Consider the following 19,801-nt stretch of genomic DNA (forward strand, 5'->3'; position numbering starts at 1 on the left):
AGAGGTAACTATAACAGGACCGCTTGGAATATTAGTGACCATAATATAATAACATTTAACATCCCTGTGGTGGGAAGAACATCTCAACAGCCCAACACTGTGGCATTAAATTTCAAAAAGGGGAACTATGCAAAAATGAGGGGTTTAGTTAAACAGAAATTAAAAGGTACAGTGACTAGAGTGAAATCCCTGCAAGCTGCATGGGCGCTTTTTAAAGACACCATAATAGAGGCCCAACTTAAATGTATACCACAAATTAAGAAACACAGTAAAAGAACTAAAAAAGAGCCACCATGGCTTAACAACTATGTAAAAGAAGCAGTGAGAGATAAAAAGGCTTCCTTTAAAAAGTGGAAGTCAAATCCTAGCGAGGTAAATAGAAAGGAGCATAAACACTGCCAAATTAAGTGTAAAAATGTAATAAGAAAAGCCAAAGAGGAGTTTGAAGAACGGCTAGCCAAAAACTCAGAAGGTAATAAAATGTTTTTTTTTAGTACATCAGAAGCAGGAAGCCTGCTAAACAATCAGTGGGCCCCTCGATGATCGAGATAGAAAAGGAGCACTTAAAGATGATAAAGTCATTGCGGAGAAACTAAACAAATTCTTTGCTTCAGCCTTCATGGCTGAGGATATTAGGGAGATTCCCAAACCTGAGCCGGCTTTTGTAGGTGACAATTTGAGGAACTGTCACAGATTGAAGTGTCACTGGAGGAGGTTTTGGACTTAATTGATAAACTTAACATTAACAAGTCACCGGGACCAGATGGCATTCACCCAAGAGTTCTGAAAGAACTCAAATGTGAAATTGCGGAACTATTAACTAGGGTTCGTAACCTGTCCTTTAAATTGGCTTCTGTACCCAACGACTGGAAGATAGCTAATGTAACGCCAATATTTAAAAAGGGCTCTAGAGGTGATCCCAGCAATTACAGACTGGTAAGTCTAACATCAGTACTGGGCAAATTAGTCGAAACAATAGTAAAGAATAAAATTGTCAGACACATAGAAGAACAAAAATTGTTGGGCAAAAGTCAACATGTTTCTGTAAAGGGAAATCATGTCTTATTAATCTATTAGAGTTCTTTGAAGGGGTCAACAAACATGTGGACAAGGGGGATCCAGTGGACATAGTGTACTTAGATTTCCAGAAAGCCTTTGATGAGGTCCCTCACCAAAGGCTCTTACATAAATTAAGTTGTCATGGGATAAAAGGGAATGTCCTTTCATGGATTGAGAACTGGTTAAAAGACAGGGAACAAAGGGTAGGAATAAATGGTAAATTCTCAGAATGGAGAGGGGTAACTAGTGGTGTTCCCCAAGGGTCAGTCCTAGGACCAATCCTATTCAACTTATTCATAAGTGATCTGGAGAAAGTGGTAAAAAGTGAGGTGGCAACGTTTGTAGATGATACTAATCTGCTCAAGATAGTTAAGACCAAAGAGGACTGTGAAGAACTTCAAAAAGATCTCACAAAACTAAGTGATTAATGCACACTGGAAAAAATAACCCCAACTATACATACAATATGAAGGGGGCTAATTTAGCTACAACAAATCAGGAAAAAGATCTTGGAGTCATCGTGGATAGGTCTCTGAAGATGTCCACGCTGTGTGCAGAGGCGGTCAAAAAAGCAAACAGGATGTTAGGAATAATTAAAAAGGGGATAGAGAATAAGACGGAGAATATATTGTTGCCCTTATATAAATTGATGGTACAGCCGCATCTTGAATACTGCATACAGATGTGGTCTCCTCATCTCAAAAAAAGATATACTGGCACTAGAAAAGGTTCAGAGAAGTGCAGCTAAAATGATTAGGGGGTTGGAAAGGATCCCATATGAGGAGAGATTAAAGAGGCTAGGATTTTTCAGCTTGGAAAAGAGGAGACTAAGGGGAGATATGATAAAGGTATATAAAATTATGGGTGATGTGGAGAAAGTAGATAAGGAAAAGTTATTTACTTATTCCCATAATACAAGAACTAGGGGTCACCAAATGAAATTAATAGGCAGCAGGTTTAAAACAAATAAAAGGAAGTTCTTCTTCACATAGCATACAGTCAACTTGTGGAACTCCTTACCTGAGGAGGTTGTGAAGGCTAGGACTATAACAGCGTTTAAAAGAGAACTGGATAAATTCATGGAGGTTAAGTCCATTAATGGCTATTAGCCACAATGGATAAGGAATGGTGTCCCTAGACTCTGTTTGTCAGAGGGTGGAGATGGATGGCAGGAGAGAGATCACTTGATCATTACCTGTTAGGTTCACTCCCTCTGGGGCACCTGGCATTGGCCACTGTTGGTAGACAGGATACTGGGCTAGATGGACCTTTGGTCTGACCCAGTACGGCCGTTCTTATGTTCTTATGTAATCTTCCTACGAAAGCCTTTCAGATTCTCTCCTGGTCATTTGGTACCGATCGCTTAGTGAAAAATACTAAAAAGCTTTGGACATAAGTAGCTTGAGCAATTTTGTTTTGGCTGCAAACTTTGCCATCTCCCTCTGCACCCTCTTGTCCAGATTATTTATGAATACAGCAGAACCTCAGAGTTATGAATGCCTCAGGAAAGGAGGTTGTTCATAACTCTGAAATGTTTGGAACTGTGCATAAAACATTATGGTTGTTCTTTCAAAAGTTTACAACTGAACATTGACTTAACACAACTTTGAAATTTTACTATGGAGAAGAAAAGTGCTGCTTTTAACCACCTTAATTTAAATGAAACAATCACAGAAACTGTTTCCTTATCTTGTCAAATCTTTTTTTTTTAAAACTTCCCCTTTATTTTTTTAGTAGTTTACGTTTAACACAGTCTTGTACTATATTTGCCTTTCGGGGGGGGGGAACGGAGGGGTCTCTGCAGCTGCCTCATTGCGTATTCCGGTTCTAAATGAGGTATGTGGTTGACTGGACAGTTTGTAACTCTGGTGTTCGTAACTCTGAGGTTCTACTATATGTTGAATGGAACTGGTCCCAGTACAGATCTATGGGGGACCCTGCTATTTACTGCTCTCCATTGTGAAAACTGACCATTTAGTCTTATCCTTTGTTTCCTATCTTTTAACCAGTTACTGATCCATGAGAGAACCTTCCTCTTACCCCATGACTGCTTATTTTGCTTAAGAGCCTTTGGGGGTGTGGGACTTTGTCAAAGGCTTTCTAAAAGTCACATACACTGTATCCACTGGGATTGCCCTTGTCCACATTTCTGGACCCACTCAAATAATTTTAATGGATTGGTGAGGTGAAAGTCGTGTTGACTTTTCAATAATATATGGTGTATCTGATCAGTCTGTTCTTTGCTATCGTTTCAACCAATTTACCTGGTATTGAAGTTAGGATTACTGGCCTGTAATTGCCAGGATTGCCTCTGGATCCTTTTTAAAAAACATTATATCTCCTCGAGTCATCTGGTAGAGAGGCTGATTTAAGTGATAGGTTACATACCCCAGTTAGTAGTTCTGCAATTTCATATTTGAGTTCCTTCAGAACTCTTGGATGAATCCCATCTGGTCCTGGTGACTTATTACTTTTTAATTTATGAAGTTGTTCCCAGACCACCTTTACTGACATCTGGGACAGCACCTCAGATACTTCACCTAAAAAGAATGGCTGTGGGAATCTCCCTCACATCTTCTGCAGTGAAGACTGATGCAGAGAATTCATTTAGCTTCTCTGCAGGAGCTCTGTGTTCCTTGAGTAACCCTTTAGCATCTCGATTGTCCAGTGGCCCCCTGGATTGTTTGGCTGGCTTCTTGGTACTAATGTACTTAATTTTTTTGCTAGCTTTTCTGTCTTCTGATAGTTGTTCTTGAAGTTCTTTTTTGGGTTGCCTAATTATACTTTTATACTTGACTTGCCAGAGTTTATGCTCCTTTCAATTTTCCTCACTAAGATTTGAGTTCCAGTTTTCAAATGATGTATTTTTGCTTCTAACTGCCTCTTTTACTTGGTGGTTTAGCTATGGTAGCATTTTTATTTTATTTTTTTGGTCCTCTGTTTTTTTCCTTCAGGGTATAAATTTAGTCTGAGCTTCTATTATGGTGTTTCTAAATAGTTTCCATGTAGCTTGCATGCATTTCTCTCTTGTGCCTATTCTTTTTAAATTTTCATTTAACTAGCTTCTTCATTTTGTGTGGTTCCCCTTTTTGAAGATAAATGCTACTGTGGTGGGTTTCTTTAGTGTTTTCCCCACAACTATGTTAAATTTAATTACATTATGGTCTCTATTACCTGGTCGTTCAGCTCTATTCACCTCTGGACCAGATCTTGTGCTCCACTTAGGACTAAATAAAGAATTACCTCTCCCCTTGGGAGTTCCGCGACTAGCTGCTATACGAAGCAGTCATTAATGGTGTCTAGAAATGTTATCTCTGCAACATATCCTGAGGGGATATGTACCGAGCCAACAGAGGGATAGTTGAAATCCCTCATTCTTGGGTTTTCTGTCTTTGTAGCCTCTCTAAACTTTGAGCATTTTACAATCACTGTCATCATACTGGGCAGGCGGTCGGTAGTATATTCCTACTGTTCTATTCTGAGTATTCGAGCATGGAATTTCTATCCATAGAGGTTCTATGGTACAGTTTGATTTAATTAAGATTTTTCCTATATTTGACTGTATGCTTTCTTTCCCATATAGTGCTACTCCCCCACTAGCACGACCTACTCTGTCATTCCTATATATTTTGTACCCCAGAATTACCGTGTCCTATTGATTATCATCATTCCACCAGGTTTCTGTGATGCCTATTATATCATCATCATCATCAAATACCAGACATTCAAGCTCACCTATCTTAGTATTTAGATTGCAGAGAGAGCTAAAATGTACAGAACACAGTAAACTCCTTGCAGATTAAACCATTTTGTGATTAAGTTGAATCAAGTCCCTTGATTAAAAGGCATGTGTGCTCTCTTCCTAATAGTTAGATTTGGTATAGTCAAGGCTGTTTTCGAGAATAAGGGCTCTAAACATTGTTCTCTGGGCCATGAATAGGATGAAGAGATGCAGCTGCTTTAAGTTCAGTGGAGCTATGCTGATACTCAACTGGTGCTATCTGGTCCCCATTTCTCAAGAGTGCATAACTTGGCAGAAAAAAAAAAGGATATTCTTGGTTCCAATCTAAAATAGGTATCTATCCAAGAATGATTTATGTTTTAGTTTTAATCAGCACCTACTGCTATAGATCATATGGACTTCATGCTACCTTGACCATTTCAGGGGCTTCATGGGAACAATTTTTCATGGGTTCACTGAACATTTCATCATAGTAAGAAAAATGCACTGGAATGCGTTACCTAGGGAGGTGGTGGAGTCTCCTTCCTTGGAGGTTTTTAAGGCCCGGCTTGACAAAGCCCTGGCTGGGATGATTTAGTTGGGAATTGGTCCTGCTTTGAGCAGGGGGTTGGACTAGATGACCTCTTGAGGTCCCTTCCAACCCTGATATTCTATGATTCTATGATTCTATGAAAAATTATATTCCATTTTCCGGTGGAGACAGCTCTGATTAGCTAAACTATCCTACACCTGGAGCAGTTTCACAGTTCAGGTAACACTATCAGTTACCTGCATATCCAAGTCATCTGCCATCCACTGACATGGGGGGGTGGAGTTGCAGCTAGGTAGAGGGCATTTCTGAGTCAGTATATGAAAACTCACTGACAAAAAATAAATATTCCAGCAGACCCGCAATAGAATAGTCAATTAGCAACAAAGTCCACACCCTCAGGGCTGTCTGAACCTATCCAGTTCCACTGGTAACCTTAAGCAGACCTTCAATATAGGTCCCTGGCCCTGATGAAAGAAATCACAGAATACACCTGTGATCTAATAATAGCCACTAGAAGCCCAGTCACCATGCAATCTTTAGAAGAGGCTACCACCATTTAGTAGCCACATATTTGCCATGCCTCTACCACCAGGCAAGGTCCAGGGGAAAAGTTAAATAAGTTTACTGGAAGTTGCCCCTTCTTCTGAAGCATTGATTTTAAAACCACAGTGGGCTTATAATACATGGAGGTTAATAGAACCAAAGCTTCTAAATATTAGATACAGGATGTAACAAATACTCAGTGTTCCAATTCTAAAAGTGAATTAGTAGAGTTCCATTAAACTCCATTATAGGAAAATAGAGCAACTACATTTATGACCCCAAAGTGAGCACTATTTAACATGAAGCAGGAAGGAAAAGACACGGAGCACAACTGTCATTCATGTTGGAAGATCAGCGCTAACCCAAGAGAGTTAAAGCAGTCACTGTGCCTAAGCTTAAGCAGCTGGTTAAATCCATTTGATCTAGTTTTATAAACACATTGTTTTTATAATTCAGGCAGTCAGACTTTACAGATAAGAGGAAATAACATGCTTCCAGCTTCCTTGACTGAGAGGAAAGACTAATGATACCCCCCACCACCAGATTACATGAAGTATAACTGCATTAGCAGGAAGCAACTTATTTCAGAGTCTAGGTCCTTTCCTTAAATGGACATTATACAAGCAGCTAAAAACTGATGGAAGCTCCAAACTCACCCTCTCTGGAAGAGATCCACATTGTGGAATTTGTGTAGTTCAACAGAAAACTCGACCGTTCCCTGTACCTCAGACATGATCTTTTCAGGTCATCACCTAAATGAAACACAAACAGGTATTTTAAACATGCTGAACAGTTTGCTTAATAACAAATTCACTTAAGTTCCTACATCTTGCTTCAGCACTTTGGGCTTCATCCATGACCCAGTGAACTCAATGGGAGTCTTTATACTGAAATCAATGGACTCTGTTCAGGCTTTTCAATGATAACAGCCCTATCCACGTCATGCTGGTGAGTCATAAAAGACAAAGACAGCCTGAGGATGCAGCAATAATGCTACATTAGGCTATATCATAATCATTGAAATGTACATAGTGTCCTTCAGCCTAGAACCTCTGAGTGCTTTCCAAGCTCTCTCAATGTTCCTGGGGGGAAAGAGAGATGTTGTTAGACCCATTTTAGAGAATGGAAAATTCAGTCTCCAGCCAAACACGACAGCGGTACAGAGTTCTCTTGCTCCCATCCCCTGTGCCCTCTCCCACCAAGGCACTTATCAAAGACAAGGAAGGGAGATTTCACATGGAACAGAACTAACTCCAGAAATAATGAATGGCAGGGATTGCCACGTAAGCTCTTTTGGGCAGGAAAATTAGTCTGTATCACAGCTGTCACGGACAAGATTGTGACAGGACCCCCAGGGTGCAACCTGGGATTGTGCCCTCTTAACTCTCTCCAGGCTGGGCTGTCTCTCACAATGCCTTGCTAGTGACCAGCAGCAAACCCCTCCAGGTGCTGTGATCACTCAACACAACAGCACGTGGAGCCCCACACCCAGCTAGATTGCATTAATGCTCCCAGAGTCACTCATGAATCACCCAGAGAAAGGCACCAGAACCAAATCCCCCCCGCTTCCAGCACTGTACCTCAGGAATATACTGTCTGGCACTGCTCAAGACGAGCAGTGCAGATTCATTAATTGGTTCACCACTTCATCAATGGAAAGTGGGCCTACACCAGCCTTTGCAAACCTGACCAGATTACCAAACACTTTAGGCAAACTCTCTGGTAAAGATAAACAGTTAAACAAATGTATTGACGACCAAAGATAAAATTTAAGTGATATTAAGTGTTAGGCAAAAAGTCAGAGTTAGTTACCAAAATAAAATAAAATATAAGCATGCAGTCTAAACTCTCAACCCTATTAGCCTGGGCAACATCTAGATTAAGCAGTTTTTCTCACCCCTCTGGATATTGCAATCCTTAATATACAGGTTTGTTCCTTAAACCTGGGCCAATCTCCTCTGTTGTAGTCTTGTCTTTTTCTCAGTGTCTTAGTTGTTTGCAGCGTAGGTGGGGACAGGAGAAGGGCCCAATATGTGTCCTCTGTGTCTGTTTTATACCCCCAGTCCACGTGCTTGGAAAACACAAGTCCAGGCATGTCTGGGGGACATTGCTAAGTCTCCAGATAAGGTTGAGCAATTATCATAGAATCATAGAATCATAGAATATCAGAGTTGGAAGGGACCTCAAGAGGTCATCTAGTCCAACCCCCTGCTCAAAGCAGGACCAATTCCCAGCTAAATCATCCCAGCCAGGGCTTTGTCAAGCCGGGCCTTAAAAACCTCCAAGGAAGGAGACTCCACCACCTCCCTAGGTAACGCATTCCAGTGTTTCACCACCCTCCTAGTGAAATAGTTTTTCCTGATATCCAACCTGGACCTCCCCCACTGCAACTTGAGACCATTGCTCCTTGTTCTGTCATCTGCCACCACTGAGAACAGCCGAGCTCCATCCTCTTTGGAACCCCCCTTCAGGTAGTTGAAGGCTGCTATCAAATCCCCCCTCATTCTTCTCTTCTGGAGACTAAACAATCCCAGTTCTCTCAGCCTCTCCTCATAAGTCATGTGCTCCAGACCCCTAATCATTTTTGTTGCCCTCCGCTGGACTCTTTCCAATTTTTCCACATCCTTCTTGTAGTGTGGGGCCCAAAACTGGACACAGTATTCCAGATGAGGCCTCACCAATGTCGAATAAAGGGGAACGATCACGTTCCTCGATCTGCTGGCAATGCCCCTACTTATACAGCCCAAAATGCCGTTAGCCTTCTTGGCAACAAGAGCACACTGTTGACTCATATCCAGCTTCTCGTCCACTGTGACCCCTAGGTCCTTTTCAGCAGAACTGCTACCTAGCCATTCGGTCCCTAGTCTGTAGCAGTGCATGGGATTCTTCCGTCCTAAGTGCAGGACTCTGCACTTGTCCTTGTTGAACCTCATCAGGTTTTTTTCTGCCCAATCCTCTAATTTGTCTAGGTCCCTCTGTATCCGATCCCTACCCTCTAGTGTATCTACCACGCCTCCTAGTTTAGTGTCATCTGCAAACTTGCTGAGAGTGCAGTCCACACCATCCTCCAGATCATTAATAAAGATATTAAACAAAACCGGCCCCAGGACCGACCCTTGGGGCACTCCACTTGAAACCGGCTGCCAACTAGACATGGAGCCATTGATCACTACCCGTTGAGCCCGACGATCTAGCCAGCTTTCTATCCACCTTACAGTCCATTCATCCAGCCCATACTTCTTTAACTTGGTGGCAAGAATACTGTGGGAGACCGTATCAAAAGCTTTGCTAAAGTCAAGAAATAACACATCCACTGCTTTCCCCTCATCCACAGAGCCAGTTATCTCATCATAGAAGGCAATTAGGTTAGTCAGGCACGACTTCCCCTTCGTGAATCCATGCTGACTGTTCCTGATCACTTTCCTCTCCTCTAAATGTTTCATAATTGATTCCTTGAGGACCTGCTCCATAATTTTTCCAGGGACTGAGGTGAGGCTGACTGGCCTGTAGTTCCCCGGATCCTCCTTCTTCCCTTTTTTTTTCCCCTGGTGTGGCCTCATGCAGGTGAGTCATTGCATTGTAGCTCCCTTGCTGGACAATGGTTGTTGACGGGCTGATTGATACCCTGCCCGGGTGTTGTTTACTTTCCTTGCTGTTGCCTCTGGGGGGCTAATATCTGGCTGATTCCCCAACTTGCAGCATGTTTTAGTGACAACCATACAACACAATTCTCACAACTTCATATGCATTAATGAGATACATATATGGGTAGAGAAATGACTTTCAGCAGATCATGACCTTTCCCCTGATACCTCACAAGGCATGCTTTATATGTAAGATCACGATTATATAAAAATGAGGAATATGGGGGTTCCAGGACGCTCCCCCCAGGTATAGAATGTCTCAAATATAGCCACCAGATTGGTTTACTTCACATGTACATAGTGGTCTTAGATAGAGGAGCAGAGTGTAAGTGCAAAGAAGGATGGCTCGTGAGCATCAGTCTGAGCGTAGATAGCTGTCTACTGTACATGACCGGGGAGGTGGGAAAGTCTGCCTGACGTTCTGGTGCCACGGAGTAGTAGTGGGTGCATTGGCAGGCTTTCCATTTTGCATCCAAAGGGACCAGAGCTTCCAGAACAATTTGTATAGTGGGGGGGTGCCCAGAGCCATTGATCCAAACTGTAAACCCTGTATATGATGGAAACCACTTCAAGCCAGGGGGAGCAGCAGCACCCCCACACACACCCCCCAGCACCCTCCATTCCAGCACCTAAAAGAGGGGCTCTAGTTTGGAATTCTGCCCAGCTTCTGCAATAGGGGAGACTCTCTCTCTCTCTCTCTCTTCAGACTATTATGTTCATTTGTATCATGCACAAAGGTGCGCTAAATGCCTCCCACCCACTCCAAAACATCAATGCAAGGCAGGGCAAGATTCTGATGTTGTATATTTTCAAATCAGGAGACCTGATAAGTTTGGTTGCCCACTCCTGGCTATATGTTTTCCAGGTGACTGGCTTTTTATTTCACTGATGATTTAAACACTATATTTTTTCTTAACGCCTTCCCCTCTCAAGCAATCTCATTTTTCAAAAGGCACTTTGCTGAGCTTTATTTCCTCCACTGGAAAACGATGCATTGCAGACAGTGATTCCAGACTGACAAGAGCTACAACTATGCAATTTATATTATATATAAATAAAATAATTGCCAAACTTTCCATTTTTTTTAATATATACCTCCAAGGTAAGGAAACAAATGTATTAGTCAAGTCAGTGTTATGTCATAATGATTTCCAGTAAAATTCAGGTGCAGTGAAGGTAAACTCAGTGTTACGCTCTGGCAGAGCTAATGTAATTTGTACCTTATCTAGTTTTCTAAAACTGTACCAAGAATGGCCCACCCTCATTTTACTCTTGATAAAACCCTCGGTAGGGTTTAAAAAAAACATAAAAGTTATGTTTGTCAAAGATACTTCAGTGGCGTGCACCAATAGCACAAACGATCGACCCAGAGAAGAGCTAAAGTCACATAGCTTGAAGAAAAAGGAATACATGTTCAAAATGATTTTGGGTGCTGCACCTGACTTATCCTTAAAGGGACCCAATTTTCAAAACACGATGAACACAGGTCCTTTGAAAATAAGGTACTTAAAGTTGGGCACTCAAAAAATAGAGGCACCCATACTCACTAACCACTTGGGACATTTTAGGCCAAACGTATCACAGAGTAGTTAGCTAAACGAGCATTACCTAAAAGTAAAGTAGCTCCCTTGCCGATTGTGCTGTTACCGAAGGCCGACATATGACATTAGGATTTGCAGTGCCGTAGGGAATATTGCCAATATTGAAGATATGTCACATACTTATCTAAGACAACCGATGAGTGTTTAGGGAATGCCCCTGGGCACCTCTCTGTTGGACAGCACCTCGAGTGCTTTAAACTAAGCACTACATGCCCCACTAAAGTTTCAGAACAAGAATAAAGCAGGCACAAGGCAACCCACCTGGTGACGTGACATGGGGGACAGGCCTGCCAATGGCAGCCCTCCCTCATTAGCGAGGCTGCCATTGATCAGTCCGAGCACCTCCGAGTTCGGATTGGCTGGTGGAGTATTGCCCATAAAGAGAGCACTGGACAGAAGTAGGCCTCTCTCTGCTACTCCCCTAGAGCTTGTGAGTATCCCACACTCGCTCCCTGAGGGTATGTCTAAAGTTAGCCTCGCGTTAGGGAGAGAGGCCACACTGTGAACTAACACTACAATTGCTGTATGCACACTGGCATTGCATTCGCTCATGTATGGTGCTAAGACTTCTGGGGCCACATCCCATGTTTCTCTGTACTGCAGTAAATTGAGATGGATGCTCTGTGAATTCATTCCTACTGAACCGCAGGAGAACTTCTGTCCTTTCTGGGCACACAGGGAAATTGTGGAAAGGCACAGAAGCACGCAGGTGGGAGCTAGTCCGCACTCAGACTACGGAGTGGCTGTTTTAGCAGCTGTCACATTGTACTCACTTGAGTTTTAGCCTATACAACTCCCCAGCCCTTGGGCCTGCAAACTCAAGTTAAAAGCACCATGACACCTGAGTTAAGGGTTTGCGAGTGTGGACAAGAGTCAAGTTTGGGACATCACTCAAATTATTAATTGAATTCACTCTTCAGTGGAGACATAGCTTTAGAGATTAATGGCAATGGAGAATAAGCTGGATGAGTTACATTTCAGGGTCTATGGTTCATTGGTCTCAGTACGTTCCACTTGATGTTTCAGGCAACTGCACTGGCTGTGCTGTGCTGGCAAAATCTGCACAACACAGGGGCCCAGGTTGTCATGGTTTTATTAATTTATGATTTATTTACAGGCTCACAAATCTGGGCAATTTGTCCTGCCCACAAGGGTTAGATTCCCCTTCATGCTGTTAAAATGGAGTGGATGAAGATAGGAGTGGGGTCTCCCCACGCTGGAAATCTGGACATCTTCTGCAAATGATAGCATGTCTTAATCTGTATGCTGGACCAGGTTGCCTTTGAGGACTGGTGGTGGTTGTTTAAGTTATGATAAAGTTGCATTATTTGGCCAAAATATTATGCTTTTGTGTTCATGCTCATTGGCCCTTGCCATATGCAATGTTTAGTCGCTGGCTGTTTGGTTATACTAAGTTATACTACTTATTTTGGTAGGACAACCATCTGATTGAGCTATATGCATTGATAAACTAAAGAAATCGTAACTGCAACAACCATGATTCAGAGCACTTCGTTGGATGTTGATTTCAGTGGAAATATATTGCGTGTCACTGAGGACAGAATTTGGCCCAGTAGCACTACTGTATTATAGAGAGTAATATCCTAAGGGCTGGATGCCACAGTCCTCACAGGACTCTTAAGAACCCCATTAGCTTGATGGTACTAATCACACTAGTGAGGGTTGCAGGATCAGGCCCCTACTTTGATTTACTTTCAGAAGCTAGTCTACTACAACATAAAACTTGTTTACCGCCCCCAGCAGATTATAAATCTGGCCAGCGTTCTGCATGTATTCTTGGCCAAAAAAAATAAACCAGACATTTCCTCAGTGCTTTGGCCATGCTTGTCTGATTCCATCACAGCATTCATCAGAAAGTCGGGGACAAAAGAGCAAAATAAAAACACCTTCCCAGAGAAAGCAATGACTCATACACCTAGACGCATTCGTTTAGGGCAAAGTTTAAAGAAGGGAACCCAGCTGTGTTCCTAAAGAAGCACAGCACATCTTAGAAGTGAGTCTCCATAATACATTCCCTGCTCTTTCTACATTTAGAACACACTGTATTTTGTTATGGGTTCCCTGGGAAGCTGATATTTGCAAGATGGGGGAGGGAATTTAAGTTTTTTTAAAAGCTACAAATTGTGTTTATAAAAAAAAGTCACGGTGAAACTGCATTACTCTCTTCTCCGTACATATCTGCTCCTAGCATAGATATGAATAAAGTCAGCGACACAGGAGCAAAATAATAAACAGCCTCTGAAAAATTGGGCAATTGTGACTCAAACTCAGAAACCGTCAGTTAGAATAAAGTGTTGGGGAAAGGTGAAAATAGATTAAATGTCTTTTCTTTTTAGAGAAACAAAGTGAGATGGCTGAGGTAATATCTTTTATTGGACCAACTTCTGTTGGTGAGAGAGAGAGAGAGAGAGAGAAACTTTTGAGCTTACACAGAGATGTTCTTCAGGTCCAGGCAACCTACTCAGAGCATCACAACTAAATACGAGGTAGGACAGATTGTTTAGCATAAGTAGTTAACATATTTCAAGGGACCATTCAAGGTGAAGTAAAATTTTCTTTTTAATTCCTTTTAGTTTTTCTATCATTTGCCTTTTCTCAAGTGAAATGGGTCCCAGGAGACTCTAAAGTCACTATTGAATCAAGATGCCCCAGAAGCAGGTGAGTTATTTTGATTCAGAGCAATCAGAGAGGCCAGTAAGCACTTCTATTACACGTCATCCTCATAAACAACAAGGAGTCTGGTGGCACCGTAAAGACTAAGATTTATTTGGGCATAAGCTTTCGTGGGTAAAAACCTCACTTCTTCAGATGCATCTGAAGCTTATGCCCAAATAAATGTTAGTCTTTAAGGTGCCACCAGACTCCTTGTTGTTTTTGTAGATACAGACTAACACGGCTACCCCCTGATACTTGACATCATCTTCATGTCCATGAACCCACGGGCATCGTTAGTACAGGGGAGGTGGAGCCTTTGTTATAGTAGTAGCATATATTAATCACCTTTAAATTATGTCAGCCATGTTATTTTATTTCCAACATTTTGAATACGACAAGGTATAACATATTCAGATACTAAAACATGGCTAAGGACAAAGAACAGTAGAGTACTCAGGGCACATGGTAATACCTGCCCTTATTTGAATGATAAAGAATAGCAATGCCAGGCCTTGCAATTATTATTAGATGAATAGTTGAAGAATAAACTATGAAATACCCTTAAAAAAAGAAAGCGGAGAATGGCCTACATACAGCTCTGGCATTTGGGTTTTCTGGACTTTTAATACCACTCCTGACCTTAATTCCTTCTGTTGCCTAGGCCAAGTAACTCAGCCTCCTAGCGAATCTATAACAGAATAATCTATGCAAGCAAAGCTGACTGCAGTGTACTGACCCAGTTTTGAATTTAGCCAGGACACAAGAATTAGCCACTTTTTCTTTTTTTTTTAAATGGCCACAACTATTCTGGATTTAAATTTGATGTGTGCTCTGAAAAACACAGCATCTGGAGCTACATTGTGCCCTTTAATATTCTGCACTGACTCAAAAGTATCAAGGATTAATAGTGTAGGTCTTCCATCGATATATTTGCCTGTTTAGGTTGTGGACTGTAATGGGATCACAGCACAAGAGGGGATAGCTGCAGGTAACTGTTCCTATTGTTTTGTAGAAGTTCCAGCCTGCAACATGCCCTTGAATTATTTCTTTAATTTGCAGGGCAGGAAATTATATACACACACACATTATATACATATATATACACACACACACACACACATATACATGCACACGCACACACCCCCACCGGTAGTTATATATAAATGAATACAAGGCACATGACCTTATCCTGCCATATCATCCACAAAACACGCTTGTTTCTTTCACAAGTATACCAGTTTAATTGTTAAACGTTTGTTTTTATTCTCTGAAGAGCCAACACACTTTATTATTTCAAAAAACTTTTCAGGTCTGCTGTTCTGCATTCCTGGGAAATCAAAATTGGTTTCTTCATGAGCCATATCAAACCTATTTTCAAAAAAAAACAGCACAAAAAAAGTGAGTAATTTTTCCCAAGGCTTGTTGATTTCTATTATAGAAAATAAAGTTGGTGATGTAGGAGTAAAACAACAAACATCCCTTAAAAAAGGGAAATAGTGATTCAAAAACCAAGAAAGATATTGAATTAAAAAGTATTCAAGAAAGGATACAAGTCATTTATAGATGTCAACATTTTCACGGTTATAATTTTGCCTCCATATTTTACCTTTTCCCAATCCACTTGGAATCCACAAAATCCCAAACTCATGATCTAGCTCAAAGATTCTCAATTTGCTCCATGTCATTACTCTACAAGAAGTGTTGGGATAATGCCCGTACACCTGCATCTAGCAATAAAGTGTGATCATGATGGTCTGAAACCTATTGGCAATCTCTAAATTGAGAACCCATTACTTAGATTATCCTCTGAGATTAGCAAATCAAAGGCTATTCAGTTGAGTGGTAAATCTCCAAAGAAAACCCAGGTTCTGCCAGAGGTTTTGGTAGGTCAATACTGAACAGTTCCAGAACTAACGTCAGCGGTCATTGTCAGGAACTCATTGAAAATATGCATATGGAGACCATCAAGCTTGAGGAAGCAAGCCAGTTGGAGAGAACCGCAGTAGCACCACCAGGGGTGGAGGAAATGGCTTCAACACAAGGAGGAAACTGGCTGCTGGCGACTTCTGGATGCAGACTGTGCTCCACACCTGCTCCCAACCCACCGTCCATAAAGATAAAGAAACTGGTATGCTGCCCTGGCAATGAGGGATGACGAATCTCCCCCAAAAAGGTGGAGGAGGAGATGCCACATACCCCCAAACTAGGAGGATCATGGACACCACTCAGAGTAAATGAAGGGCAGTGGTGGTCTGTGACTCTTTTCTAAAGGGGACAGAGGCATCCTTATAGGTATGCTGCAAGTGTGGGGCCTATTATAGAGACACTGAGAAAGGATTGCCAAGGATCATCCGGCCTTCTGACTACTAACCCCATGCTGCTCATCCACATGGGCATTAATGATACTTCAAGTTATAACCCTGAACCAATCAGAAGTGACTAGGGGGCTCTAGGAGAGAGGGTGATAGTTGGGGCATAGGTGGTGTTCTCATCAATCCTTCCAGTCAAGGGTAGAGGCCCAGGCAGAGGCAGACCCATCTTGGAGATGAATGCATGGCTGTGTGGACAGATTATCACATAACTCACATAACTGGAATATTGGTATATATATATATAAAAAGAGTACAGCTTGTTCAGGAAGGAAAAGCAGCAGAAAAAAGGGAGGAGGTGTTGCTTTGTATATCAAAGATGTATACACTTGCACTGAGACTGAGACAGAAGTGGGAGACAGATTTGTTGAAAGTCTTTGGGTAAGGATAAAAGGGGTAAAAAACAAGCGTGATATCATGGTAAGGGTCTACTATAGGCCACCTAGCCAGGAAGAAGAGGCGGATGAGGTTTCTTTTTAAACTAACTAGCAAAATTATCCAAAATTACTGGCGGTATGGGAGCCTTCATCTACCCAGATATCTGTTGGGAAAACAATACAGTAGGGCACAGATTATGCAATATATTCTGGGAATGCACTGAGACAAATTTTTATTATGGAACGTGGCAAACACGAGTAGGGAAGAGGCTCTCCTAGATTTGATTCTGACAAACAGAATGGAAATGGTTGAGAATTTGAAGGTGGAAGGCAGTTTGGGTGAAATTGATTATGAAATGATAGAGTTCATGATTCTAAGGAATGGTAGGAGGGAAAAAATGGCAGAATAAAGACAATGGACTTCAAGAAATGAGACTTTAGCAAACTCAGAGAATTGGTAGGTTAGATCAGCTGGGAAGAAAATCTAAGGGAAAGAAGAGTTCAGGAAAGTTAGACTTTTTTTTTTTTTTTTTTTTTTTTTTTTTAAAAGAGACATGATTAAGTGTGCATGAGCAAACTGTCCCAACACGTGGGAAAGACAGGAAACATGGTAGGATACCACCCTGGCTGAACCAGGAGATCAACAACCTAAAACTCAAAAATGAGCAAAACAAAAAGTGAAAACCAGGTCAAATTACAAAGGATAAATAAATAAATAAAACCATGTAGGGACAAAATTAGAAAGGCCAACGCACAAAATGAGATTAAACTTGTTAGGGACATGAAAGGTAACAAGATTTTTAAGGAAGACCAAGGACACAGAAGGTCCATTACTCAGAGAGGAGGGGAACAGAAAACACAGCAATGGCTGAAGTGGTAAATACCTTTTTGTTTTAGTTTTCACAATTAAAGTTCCAGTGATCAGATGACTAACATAATGAACATCAGTATAAATAGGGAAAGGATCTGAGACTCAAATAGGGCGAGAAGTTAAGAATTACTTGGACAAGTTAAATGTCTTCAAGTAGGCAGGATGAAATACATCCTAAAATACTTAATGGCTGAAGAAATCTGAGTCATTAGTGATTATTTGAGAACTTGTGGAGGATGGGATTGATCCTAGAGGACTGGAAGAGGTCAAATATAGTACCTATCTATAAAGAAAGGGAATAAGGCCAACTCAGTGAATTACAGACCAGTCAGCTTAACTTGGTATACAGAAAGATAACGGAGCAAATAATCAATTTGTAAGCATCTAGAAGACAATAAGGTGATAAATAATAATCAACAGGGATATGTCAAGAACAAATCACGCAAACCAAACTAATACCATTCTTTGACAGGGTAACAAGCATTGAGGATTGGGAGGAAGTAGTAGATGTGATGTATCTTTAATTTAGTAAGACTACTGACACTGTCTCACATGACCTTCTTGTAAGCAAACTAGAGAAATATAGTCTAGACAAACCTACTATAAAATTGGTGCACAACTCGTTGGAAAAACATGTAAAGGTCAATGGTTCACTGTCAAGCTGGAAAGGCGTATTGATCCCATAGAGATCTGTCCTGGGTTCAAGACTATTCAATATCTTCATAGAATCATAGAAGATTAGGGTTGGACGAGACCTCAGGAGGTCATCTACTCCAACCCCCCTGCTCAAAGCAGGGCCAACACCAACTAAATCATCCCAGCCAGGGCTTTATCAAGCTGGGCCTTAAAAACCTCTAAGGATGGAGATTCCACCACCTCCCTAGGTAGCCCATTCCAATGCTTCACCACCCTCCTAGTGAAATAGTATTTCCTAATATCCAACCTAGACCTCCCCCACTGCAACTTGAACCATGCTTCTTGTTCTGTCATCTGCCACCACTGAGAACAGCCGAGTTCCATCCTCTTTGGAACCCCCCTTCAGCTAGTTGAAGGCTCCCTCCTTGAAGGGATCCTATCAAATCCCTCCTCACTCTTCTCTTCTGCAGACTAAATAAGCCCAGTTCCCTCTGCCTTTCCTCATAAGTCATGTGCCCCAGCCCCCTAATCATTTTTGTTGCCCTCCGCTGGACTCTCTCCAATTTGTCCACATTTTTTCTGTAGTGGGGGGCCCCAAAACTGGACGCAAAACTCCAGGTGTGGCCTCATCAGTGCCAAATAGAGGGGAATAATCACTTCCCTCAATCTGCTGGCAATGCTCCAACTAATACAGCCCAATATGTCGTTGGCCTTCTTGGCAACAAGGGCACACTGCTGACTCATATCCAGCTTCTTGTCCACTGTAATCCCCAGGTCCTTTTCTGCAGAACTGCTGCTTAGCCTGTCAGTCCCCAGCCTGTAGTGGTGCATGGGATTCTTCCGTCCTAAGTGCAGGTCTCTGCACTTGTCCTTGTTGAACCTCATCAGATTTCTTTAGGCCCAATCCTCCAATTTGTCTAGATCACTCTGGACCCTATCCCTACCCTCCAGCGTATCTACCTCTCCCACAAGCTTAGGGTCATCGGCGAACTTACTGTGGGTGCAATCCATCTCATCATCTAGATCAGGGGTAGGCAACCTATGGCACACATGCCGAAGGCGGCACAGGAGCTGATTTTCAGCGGCACTCACACTGCCCAGGTCCTGGCCACCGGTCCAGGGGGCTCTGCATTTTAATTTTAAATGAAGCTTCTTAAACATTTAAAAACCCTTATTTACTTTACATACAACAATAGTTTAGTTCTATATTATAGACTTATAGAAAGAGACCTTCTAAAAACGTTAAAATGTATGACTGGCAAGCGAAACCTTAAATTAGAGTGAATAAATGAAGACTCGGCACTCCACTTCTGAAAGGTTGCCGACCCCGATCTAGATCATTAATAAAGATGTCGAACAAAACCAGCACCAGGACTGACCCCTGAGGCACTCCGCTTGATACCAGCTGCCAACTAGACATCGAGCCATTGATCACTACCCATTGAGCCCCACAATTTAGCCAGCTTTCTAGACACTTTAAAGTCCATTAATCCAATCCATGCTTTTTTAACTTGCTGGCAAGAATACTGTGGGAGACCGTATCAAAGGCTTTGCTAAAGTCAAGGTATAATCACATCCACTGCTTTCCCCATATCCACAGAGCCAGTTATCCCATCATAGAAGGCAATCAGGTTGGTCAGGCATGACTTGCCCTTGGTGAATCCATGTTGACTGATTCAGAAATGATTTAGATAGTGGCATAGAGAATACATTTATAATGTTTGTGAATAATAGGAAGCTGGGGGCATAGA

The 19,801-nt window shown here is 41.8% G+C and overlaps 1 protein-coding gene across 2 annotated transcripts in view; it reads right to left on the bottom strand.

Moving 5' to 3' along the window:
• FAM135B (family with sequence similarity 135 member B) overlaps positions 1–19,801 on the bottom strand; it is a 348,914-nt gene that overhangs the window by 243,143 nt on the left and 85,970 nt on the right. For both annotated transcript variants that reach the window (XM_034763663.1, XM_034763664.1), the window contains exon 2: positions 6,533–6,628. In XM_034763663.1, the coding sequence (XP_034619554.1) occupies positions 6,533–6,609 (77 nt within the window). In that variant the 5' untranslated portion in view covers positions 6,610–6,628. The remainder of the gene's footprint in view (positions 1–6,532; positions 6,629–19,801) is intronic.

This window comes from Trachemys scripta, chromosome 2 (assembly GCF_013100865.1).
Source record: "Trachemys scripta elegans isolate TJP31775 chromosome 2, CAS_Tse_1.0, whole genome shotgun sequence".
Classification (NCBI taxonomy): Eukaryota; Metazoa; Chordata; order Testudines; family Emydidae; genus Trachemys; species Trachemys scripta.